Source organism: Aptenodytes forsteri, unplaced genomic scaffold (genome assembly GCF_000699145.1).
Source record: "Aptenodytes forsteri isolate BGI_AS27 unplaced genomic scaffold, ASM69914v1 Scaffold366, whole genome shotgun sequence".
NCBI lineage: Eukaryota > Metazoa > Chordata > Aves > Sphenisciformes > Spheniscidae > Aptenodytes > Aptenodytes forsteri.
In genome coordinates, this window is record NW_008794621.1 from 2,400,199 (window position 1) to 2,411,923 (window position 11,725).

General features: G+C 36.4%; 1 protein-coding gene across 1 annotated transcript in view; it reads right to left on the reverse strand.

Annotated features, from left to right (window-relative positions):
* Nucleotides 1-230: 230 nt before the first annotated feature.
* Nucleotides 231-11,725, reverse strand: part of RAP1B (RAP1B, member of RAS oncogene family) — a 16,424-nt gene continuing 4,929 nt past the window's right edge. Inside the window, exons 4-7 of the mRNA XM_009273232.2 lie at nt 10,145-10,285; nt 7,948-8,091; nt 6,120-6,235; nt 231-4,652 (exon numbers count right to left, since the gene is read on the reverse strand). Of these exons, the coding sequence (XP_009271507.1) occupies nt 6,149-6,235; nt 7,948-8,091; nt 10,145-10,285 (372 nt within the window). The 3' untranslated portion in view covers nt 231-4,652; nt 6,120-6,148. The remainder of the gene's footprint in view (nt 4,653-6,119; nt 6,236-7,947; nt 8,092-10,144; nt 10,286-11,725) is intronic.

Below are 11,725 nucleotides of genomic sequence, written 5' to 3' on the forward strand. Positions count from 1 at the left end.
ATGTTTCTGGAGGCTGAAGTGAGTACAGTGGAATTATGAAGACATTCCTTTCTCCATTCTCTCCCTAAAGAACATCTCATTGAAAACAGGAAGCCACCAGCCACTAAGCCACCATCTGTTTGATGATTCAAAATTCTGAAAATAAATGGTTTTGGAGGGTATTTAAAAAAGAAAAAAAACCCCAAACCAAAACAAACCCCCAAAAAACCACAAACAGAAAAAAAGCAAAATCCACGTTTATCTGTTGTTTGAAGCCCAGATATTGCAACACTGAGAACAAAATAAAGACCACAAAACAACTTTGCTTATAGTTCCAGACTAAGAATGTAAAGTTTGTGACAAATAAGTATGATTCCAGAGTTTTACTTTCTAGAACAGAGAAGTTAAATTAGGTTTTAAGAATCTTCAAGTTGTTCATAAACCTTTCAAAGAAAAGCATAAGGTGCTTAAGACTCAGAAGCAAGAACCTAATTTGATTAAGAGCTCTGCTTCACTAATGCTACCTCAGAGAACTACATACAACTGCATTTTGTTACATATTTCAGCAACTTTCTTTGCTTTTATTCTCCTCCCCATACACAGGCAAAATAAAAGCTATAAATTGAAGTATAGCCTAATGCTGTTGGGACAGCAGTTTAAAATTGGACAAAAAGCTGATGCTTGGCTGCATCTTCCTATTACAATTCAAGAAGCACTAGACAGCTGTATATAGACTACTATTTTTGACCATTCACATCTAGAAATAACTTTCTATTGTTGATATGTCTAAACTGAGGTCTATCTAGAACTAGTACAGTATTGTGGCAAAATCTCTCCCCCTCTTAAGTTATTCCCAAAACTGGCAAAGATTAGAAAACTTTGGGAAAAACCCATCAAGTTTGATTCATCCACAGTTTGTTTAGAGCATTCTAAAATAAGAAAATCCTCATCTTTAGCGTTCGCCCATGAGGAAACAGCAACTCTAACTACAGCAGAAAAGGGAGAAAAATGCAGAGTTTAATCCAAATTCTAGCAGGATTCTCCTCCCACCTCCCATTTCTAGCATTGCAATATCAGTACACATTATGAAACAATATCTAGTTCTACAATACTTTTCCACAAGTTACATTCTTTTATGCAGAAGAGCAGTAGTAGTTTGAGCTTACAGTGTGTTCATCCGGACATCTGAAAACATCTTGCAAAGTCTCAAAATACTCTTGTAAGTTTGGTAAGTAGACATTCATTTCACAGAATAATTTGAGGATGAAGAAGGGCATTAGTAACAAGGTAAGGTGTAAGAAATAAATTTATACTGACAGGAAAGAGTCCTAATAGGAAGAGTGCAATTCCAGTAAATAATACTTCTATAATTCAGGACATAAACATTACTTTTTCCATAGAAAGCTCAGACATTTAAATACTGACATATACCAGTTTCAGATTAGGGTGGAAATAAAGCAGTCACAACCTTCGTGTGCACTGTAAGCATAAGCTAACTTTACAAGCAGTAATACATGTGTATTAACACTGAATTTGGAAAATTACTGCATTAGTTCAAGATATGAATTATGCATGTTTTCATCTAAAGCTTTATGAGAAGTGTTCTGTTTCTGTACAAGTAGTTCAAGCATGAACTTCTGAAGCGCTGGAACACAAAGCAGTTATCCTGAAGATATGTAAGAGTTTGTTCAAAAATTTCAGACAACAGGATTCTTTTCTAGAATTGGTAACTGCTTACATAGTTCCAATTCCTGTGGGGAACTGGATGTTCACTTCCTCAGCGGGAACAGTTTCTTATGCTGTAATTACTTAGATATGAAGAAAATTCTTTCATGCGTTTTTTTCCTTATGCTTCATGTCCATCACTTCCTCAGCATCATTTTGTCACACATCTTCCCTTTAACAACCGGGACACTGCTCCCTTGAAGCCTGCCTAAGTTTTCAAGGAGACAAATACTGGTTTTTAGGTATTACCTGGGTTATGATGTGTTAATTTTACAAATCTGGCCTAAGTTCTAAACATAGGAAGGAAAAAGCGTATTTCACTTTTTTAGCACAATCTTTAGATGGTAAAGCCTGGAGTTTCTGCAAATTTTACTTTCCTGGGATTTGATCAAACTGACTACCTCTAATGCTGCGGAAACGTACATTTACTATTCCACAAAGCAACCAAGAATGCTTCAGTACAGAGCTTTCAGGACAAAGCCCGATGTTCCCTGTAATCAGTACTTGTTGGCTGGACACTGAGACCAGACCAGGGCCCCCTCCCTAATGTTATCAAAGAATTTTCTCTCCCTCCCACCCAATGCCATCTGTACAGCTGCCTGGAAAAGAAACACATTAAAAAGAACACAGATAAAGGACAACTGGGACATAAGTGTTATAAGACCTGAATAAGCAGAGGTTGAAAGCGAAGGGAGGAAAAATACCGATTAGTTCATCAAGGAGGAAGGTACCTAGTGAAAAAGGAACTAGAGCATCCAGTGCTCCAGTCTCATCTACTCTGGGGACCAATCAGGATGCAGAGAGTACCAAAAGAGGTATTTATGGGGATCATCAACCACATGCTCTGGTTTCTAATGATAAATGAAAAGGAATTTCAGTCTTAACTCTGACTCTGCACAGTGAAAGAGCGTACTACCTCCATTAAACAATGGCAATGACTGATGAAATTACCAGCAGGAAGGATCAGCTGGGCTCCTTAATTCACTTTGGGCAACGTAAACTATCTCAAAGCTTACCGGTATTAGCTAACCTAATCTGATTGAATTTGTAGAAATGGATTAGAACAAGCTCTGATAATTCTGTGCCAGAGAAACAGGAGGTACCAAGTATTTGGGTGTGACATTAATTTTCAGCACCACAGCCAACATCGGGAAATCATCCACAGTCCACGCATTCCACTTCACAGTCCAACAGTGTTAACAGATATTTAAAGTCTGTAAAACTCTACACTCAATACTGCAAGAATGCTCTTCTGCAGATTTCCTTGAAACCAAACAAATATGGTTTAATCATGCAAAAAAATCATATTTTCTCCCAACAGGATTTTTTTTTTTTTTAGCTACACTGTCAATTTTAACAATAAGTTCTTCCTGGAAAGAAGGAAAATAGCAGGCAATGTATATTCAAGTTCCCAAAATAGCCACTAATAGCTTCAAAACCTTTGAAGACAGCTATTTTTCTGTTAGACTCTCCCTTATGTTAGAACTTGGAATACTCCAAGTCCAAAACTATAACTTTGTCAGAAATTCATCCACCCTAGCACATGGGATGCTATTAGAAGAAATATCTATGGCATGTATTTGTCAGAAGACAAAGTCATAATGGTTCCTTTTCGTCCTAAGATGTATGAATCTGCACTGTGCAAGAGATTTAAAAATCAATATTTACTAGCACTACTAAAACACAAAACATTCAAGTAGTATATAACTGTAATGCAAGCCCTTGCATGGCAATCCAAATTTATTGAACTACTGATGCTAAGTCATACAAAATTGCACCACTTTTAATTAAGGCTTTTAGTTTACATTTGGCCACCTCAAAGCAGTTGTAACATTAGGTTGGTCAATTTAAATACTGTGGCTCCCTGTTGGATATACACACAATCTTTACACCCAAACGTTAATGCATACAAAGCAACAAGGCATTGTTAAATAAATCAGCAAAAGTTAATTACTGCAACTTAGGCCCTGTGACCAATTACACATGATTAAAATTACTTCCCACATTCACATCCACAGTACTCTTCCACCATTTAACATCTCAACCAAAACGTTACACATGTAAAACAATCACTAACAGGCAAAAGTACTAAACCTGTATATTTGGTATTGCAAATACACTTATGCATGAGCAAGCAAGGGAATTCACAGTGAGAATCTACAGCTGCAGAAGCCCGAAAATGATTTACAAAAAATTGTTAAATCATTAAAAAATCGTTTTAAAATATACACTTCTTGTTGTAGACCCCCACTGTACACACAACTATAAACATTGTTCCCTATGTAAACAAGGAAAAGGAAACATACAATAAAAGGTTGAAAAGTCTGGACATTTCCTTCCCAACAGATATTAAAGGCCATGTCTTTAGTCAGACGTTATACTGAAAGGACTCTTAAAGACTAGATCACTGTCTCCACAGGTTTTTCCTAAAATTAAAAAACTATATAGCTGTTGTGTTAATCAAAGCGCTTTTGTACAATACGATGATGATGATCCTGTATTTCTTTAAAAAAGTTACAATAAGCTACAAATACCGATGAAGCAAAGTTATCTGGAGTAGTCTATATAGGAGCTCTTTGGACTTTCTTTTATTATGCTAAAATAGTGGTGCTTTTAGGATTTACATTATTGTACTCTCCAATAGAAAGTGGGGATTGTTGAAGTATACAGTACACAGTTTTCATACATGTACAACATTGGTGGATGAATAATGTCTCTTATCAGTAATACTGGATGTAGGCTCTGGTTTTACCAGTTGCATACACTTAGAATATTTATAAGTAAAAATCTCTCATGACACTGGAAAGTGATTAGAATGTGCAAACTGATGTAGTAGCTTTCATCCATTTCTTAAAGGGTACCACCACAGGAAAGTCCATTTAAGATGTTGGTAGGTTTAATAAAGTTGGAATGCTGGCACTGTTGAATTGGGCAACAGTTCTTCAGACCTGTAACAACAAAACACGAGGTTAGTATTAATGACAAATAGTTGTCATTTCTCTTTAGTTAAAAGAACTAAAGCAGGAACTAGCAAAGTTCTTAGCAAACAGACTTGGAAGATAAGGTTATCACTTCTCCTCTACTGATGTAATTTCTACTGTGCACATACAAATAACAGACTATCTCAATTAGTAAAACTGAATTGGGATACATATGGTAATCCAAGCTGAACTGTGGAAGTAGTATTTGATGTGTGGGACTAGTTTTGCTTACAGTATGACAGTTCTAGTGGCTTTAAAAAACAAAAACAGATTTGGAGGATCAAAGCTCCTGAATCAAAAGCCCTGCTAAGGAAACGCAGCAGCCATTTCTGCCATCCTCAGCTAATACTTTTGGAACCCTCTCAGTTTTACTTTGAACTGATTCAAGTTGTTCAAATTAAGTAAGTTTTAATATTGATACCGAAAAGAGTTAAACATGGCACTATCTGAATATTAATAAAAGCCTGCAATTTATGACAGTGAAATGTCCTATCAGGATCCCTCACTATATCAAACAGGTCTATCAGATGACAAAATAATGGATAACAGCACTGAAGCAACCGAACCACCATATGTTCAGTAAAATTGAAGGGAATCAAGATGAACAGGCAACTTGCATGATGTCAGGTCAATCAAGAGACCTCTATCCATACTAAGGCTCAGAGGTGGAAAGGGGGAAACAACCTGCCAAAGAACAAGTTGCAGAAAAAAATTCACGCCTGCTGACTAACTTCTGAAAAGGCTTGCTTAAAGAGCAGGCTGGAGCTTGCTTGAGCCTTCAGCAGCATTCTTAAAGCAAGGATTTTGTCACGTAGAACATTAGCCAACTGCCAACGAGTAAGAAATTGATCTAGTAGCCAGCAGCTGCAGGTCAAATATTTGGAGTGTTAAAATGATCACTTCACTGTTCTCTTCCAAATGTACCAGTTACAATGCAGCCTATAAAATATCCATATAGTCCAAAGAAAGTAAGCTAAATTCCTATGACATCATGCAAGTATGTGCAGGAGTTCAAAGCAGAAAGTGACATTTTAGCATGCAAACTGCAGTATTTCAGTGTGCATTCCTGATAATTGAGCTCTTGGAGTATATTCTATCAGCCTTTAAAAAAGAAAACCCTGTTTCCAAAAACTAAAGTTTTGAAGTATCAGAATGAACATCCTTAATTTGAGCTCTACCAACACCTTAAAGCTTGAAACAAGAAATACGATACTAGTGTGAACAGTGTATCTTGCACATATTTGTAGTTCTGACTTTGGAATGGCAAAATAAAGACCATAAAAATTTCTATGATAATGTAAATCAAGAGTTTTCAATGCTGTTCTGCATCAACAGCTACCACAGTTGTTTAGGGTTGGGTGTTTGTTTTTTTTTTTGCTGTTGTTTTGTTTGTTTTTAATAGCCATAATACACAGAAAATTTTAAAAGGTTTACCTGGCTCAGAGCTACAGTACAGCTATGTATTAAAGTAGCTGACATGATGACTTTTTGCGTGCTTTTCCAGGCACTGGAGTTTTTCTGTTAATTTGTCGCACAAGGTCATAAAAGATCTGAGAACATAAAAATCAGTTGGTTATTGGAATTAAGAGGCTTCTCTCATAACCTTAAGTCTTGAATCTTCACACGTAATGTACTCACATACTCAAGAACCCCTGTAAATACTTAGTTATCACAAAGCCAGAAAGTTAAATTGTATACTTAGTTAATACCTGTTTATTTTCTGTTTAAGATAATTGTCTGTCAAGGCTTTTCTACTTTCAATGAAGCAAACTGGAAAGGCATCTATAATCTGTAGCTGTTTAATCTCTGCGTCAAATTTATCTGAACACGCATGATACATGTCACAGTGATCAACTACTATATGCTATTACTTTGCAATTTAGCACTGAGGTCAAGAAACAGGCCACAGCTTTCTTCTAACTCAAATCACTAAAGATATCCTTTTAAAGAAAGTTCTAGTAAGTTTTAACTCCACATTTTCATGGTAACTCAAGTACACTGCATATTCTGTAATAGTCTCTTGTATTTGAATGAGATCATGCTTTTCCAGATACTTTAAAAATACTGAAGTCTAGAGAATTAATTCAGCAGCCTCTCTAGGACTACAGCATGACATAAGCGTAACATTTCCTAGAAAAGTAACTCATGTATGAGACACTCTCACACTTCGAATCTCTTAGAATTCTAATTAGAACATGATTTTGTTGAAAGGCTAATTTAAAACAAGTTTACATACTACAATTAAACAGCATCTGTTTTGGTCATAACTGACATTGTTCCAATTATTTCTGCATCTCCTAAAGCAAGGAAGTCCTCATACTAAAACCATCCTAGCAGTCTCCTAAGCACTGGCTGCAAAGCAGCGAACATTCCAACAAGGGCTTTTAGTATTTGACGGAAGTTCTAGTTTATTAAACATATGACTTCGATATAGTTAAGCTGATTAATTTGTATAAGAAAAACTGAGTAGTTTCCAGAAATTCCCAACTAATTAAACTGTGCTTAAAACCACCATACTCATTTGATTACATGCAAGTCTTGCACAGAGGCCCTTTCAACTTGACTGATGCTGCCAACATTTTCCAGAAGACACAATGAAGCTGTTCCAGAAATGTAAACACTAACACAGCTTCTTTTTCTGAAAATTTGTGCATCCGTTTCTTTATGCTGGCACCCCCAGAGGATAAGAAGGCATGCACTATGTCAAGTCCCAAAAATGCATGTGTTTGATCAGTCACCTAGCTCCTGCTAAATACGTAAGTAGCTAGATAGTAGAGAGGTTTTTGCCTCCTTTTTCTCTAATTAGCTGCTAATTTGGACAAAACCCTTAAGAGTTTTTGTCCTTACTATCTCAAATAATTTAATAACAAATAACTTAAAATCAATTAGTTTTAAGGACTTAACTCTTAAAAAAAACCTTTAAGAAAGTAGTCTAGCAGTGCATTCTCAGTGGATAGAGATTATATCAACTAGGGAATGTAACATGAAAAAAGTATTTATCCCAAATTCATATGAATATAATTTGAAAACTAATTATACTAAAATTAATATAATTTTAAAAAGTCCTAAGTCAAAGCTAACTACATCCCTTAATCGAAACATCTCAAATTCTCACAATAGTTTTGTACAGTTTTGTCCATTAATAGTGAAAGTTATTCATAATTTGTTAGTTTTTCTTGACAAACGGTAATGTCTGGTTACCAGAACAGTGTCCCATCCTTCTCTCCCTGCCACCCCTGCCCCGATAGGTAGTGTGCCTTACCTCGTTAACATTTATCTTTGATTTTGCAGAAGACTCTAAGAATGCACAGTTATTCCATTGCCTTGCTAGGTTCTGACCTTGTTCCTTTCCCACAACTCTTTCATCTTCCAAGTCACACTTATTGCCAACCAGAATCATAGGCACCTAAAAACAATTTAATACCAGCAAAGAATTCATTAAAATTTTGGGAAGGCACAATGTAAATGCACACCTAAAACCCTATCTGAATCCTTAGAGGATCCTGACCTCCAGAATAATCAAGCTCTGGTATAACAGGAACTTAAGTTCATGGTTGTGTGAGACTTTAATCTTCAAATCAAAATGACTGCATTTTTTGCCTGTTGTTTGGCAGGGCGGTGGGGGGAATGGTTTGAGGATTTGGTACATCGCCAACTGAGAAAATTTCACATCTTCTAGAAGACCTAATGAGATTTCATTTTTAGATGTTTAAGGTATCAAGAAGTCTACTGAAGAATCTGCTACAAGATTCTTACATATTCAGAAATCCTGGAAAAAGTGGCCTGTACTGGACTGCATGATGAAGGACGCTAAAGCTCCTTTCACCATTCCTCTACTTCCAGCATATCCGCACTCCTCTCAAGAGCAGTTTGCTCACACAGTTCTTGTTAGTAATCTGATGCACACAGAGGAAAGAAACATGCTAGCTTATCAAAATTACTAACTACAGAAAACGCTGAATTGACCTTTGTGGCAAGAAAAGGCAATCATACAAAGTTGGTTTTTTTTTTCCTTCCTTCTACTAATTTAAAGACATAGCTAAGTTTCTCCCAAATTCAAGTGTTGAAAAAAGGTTTACAATATTTTGATCATTTAGTTCCCCCCCCCCCCGAGAAAGCAAGTCATGCCTAAGCTTTGGCATAGGAAAAACTTTATGAAAATTTTGGTGAGAACTAAAGCTGCAACTTGAAGCTCATTATCTTTCTCCTGATACTATGGAATGGCTTTCAAGACTGAGGGGAGCATTCTAAAGAGAAATACAATTCCAAGGAAATACTACCAAAATACTACCAAAGAAAGCTTATGCGAATCAGCATAAATATACCAGGTAAACTAAGGTTTCAAATATTGTCACATTTATCTTGATTTTAGTGTACAAAATTAATTTGATGCTGAACAAGGCTATAACTTGGTAGGTTCTGGATGGGAAAGGCACATGCAACTTTACTACCCTTTTGAGATACATTTGTGATAATGGGTAATAAATCACTGCTAGAAGAAATCTGCTGAACACAGACAAGACCTGCAAATGCTTACGCTTAAGAAAGTGCAAGGTGGTTTGTATTACAAGAGTCACAATGAACTTCCCCGAAATTAAAACATTTAATACACTCTGTGTCTGCTGGCAACAGAAGCATATGTGGATACATGCAGTAAGGAAGGGATTGAAGTTTCCATAAGCACAGTTTAAATGAGATGAGCACACTTAAACACTGTTCATTGCTTACATTTTTTTTTCAAGGAAGATTTTCTGTCTGATGCCTACACACAAGGTGCTTCTGTTAAAAACACACTTTTACTGCTGTTTCACATTTGAAATACCTTTCTTCCTTTTATTAAGGGACTAAGTATTTACTTCCTACAACTGCAATAAGTTGGTTTTTTTTTAATCAGCTATAAACTGGTATGTTTTAGCCTCACATTATAGCTTTAATAATGCTAAGAGGTGCATACTGAAATTGTGTGAAAATAGTATGACCAAACTTACTTGCAGGAACACACACAAAATATAAAAGCTACATAACGTGCACGTTTAAAGCTTACAGTACTGTCTTCTGTAAGGACTTAGAATTTAGTGCTTTAAAATACCATAAACAGTAGGCATACTGAAGAGAAAAAATTGAACTGTAGGTTTTTTTGAACCTTCACTGATAGTAACTAAGGTAAGAATAGAGTTGCTTTAGAAATGTTTTCTGCAGTACTAGTGAATAAGGTTATATATGGTTTCAAATAGAGTATTTTAAAGGAAGATATTAAAAAGACAATTCTCTTTATATACTACATGATAATTTACGATTTCTCCAGTTTGTCTTAAGAGTTGCATTTCTGTACTATGCATCTACTGGTTGATTTGTCTCTTAATTTAAAGCTTGGAAGCTATCCGATCACAGTGCGTACATTACAACAACTGTAATGAAAACTATAAATATAAGTAATAAGCATTTTTAGAGATGCTTACATTATCAGTGTCTTTGACTCGAAGAATCTGTTCTCTCAGATCCTGTAAATCATTAAACGTGGACTGTGCTGTGATGGAATATACTAATGCAAAACCTTGTCCATTTTTCATGTATAGGTCTCTCATTGCTGTAAACTGTTCCTGTAATTAAAAAAAGATACAGATGTTGCATTCAAGTTGCACTTTCCTTACACGAACTGCAATATACTTCAGGTCACAAATGGATCACAAGTACAATGCATTTGTGCCCTCCCCCCCTTTTTAAAGTGACCAATATTTTACTATTTGACTATAAGCATTACAGTAAACTGAACCACTTTTAAATAAATCTGGTTTGGAACATTATCTGGGGTGGCTGAACAATATCTACATATTGCCAAGGGCTATACCCTGGGGGGCGGGGGGAGGGCAGAATCACAGAAACTGAAGTAATTTCAAAAGAGAGGAGGCACAGTGGAAGGTACAGTGTAATCTGTAGATTACATAAGTTACATTCCTCCCGAATCCTTCCTTACATACCAACTTTTTCCCCATCTCCCTACCGTTCTTTAAAACGCATCACAAAGTAAATGCATCCCTTTTCAGCCTCCATTTTGTAGTCTAGGCACTCCCCTATGTTAAATTCTACTTTCATTTTCAAGCAGATTGACTAAAGGATGGAGACACTCAATAGACTCGTCACATTTCCTAGACTTTGATGACAACTATGGTATTGCATACGAAGACTCGCTGGTGCACTGCACAGCAGCATTAGGACTTCTCCCTGTTTGAAAACTCTCACCAGTATGACTGTGGAACAGCATTTGCCTTTCTCGCATTGGTGACTCGGCTATCTTGTGACTGATCAATCGCTCACCAAGTCCCTTGCTGTATGTCAGATGAAAAGCCCAGTATATTTCGAGAGAACAGCCACTCCATGTAGTTTTACATGGCCTTACTCTAATATGGAATTTAAATAAATTATTGGACCAGATTACTATTATAGTTCAGAGAACACATGCTACAGTCCAACGATCTTGAGCTTGTGCTCACTGGAATCAAAGGAAATGACTGCTTTTATTTGACTGATTTTGGAACAAGTCAAAAAACCTGACCAGTATGCAAAGGGTCAGCATAAACCCTGCGCTTTGAGTTCATATAAGCTGACTAAAGCGATACTATTTTTATCCCAATGTCAGAGTACATTTCACACACAAAAGAAAAAAGGAGAGGAGAAGAAAGCACGTATTCTCTACAGCAACAAAAATCAAACCCGAGTAACCATCGGGCCTAAATTTTCCTCTGGGCAATATAAACTTAAAACAGGAGCACAAGCTCTTAAAATTATCAATCTCATGTTTCTCCTATTACAGAACATGAGCTCACAGGAAACTTGCAATTCATTTTCTGCTGCAATACTCAAGTTTTGTTTAAATACTTGTGCTGGTTTCGGCTGGGGTAGAGTTAATTTTCTTCATAGTAGCTAGGATGGGGCTGTGTTTTGGATTTGTGCTGAAGACAGTGTTGATTAACAGGGATGTTTTAGTCACTGCTGAGCAGTGCTTACACAGGGTCAAGGCCTTTTCTGCTTCTCACCCCACC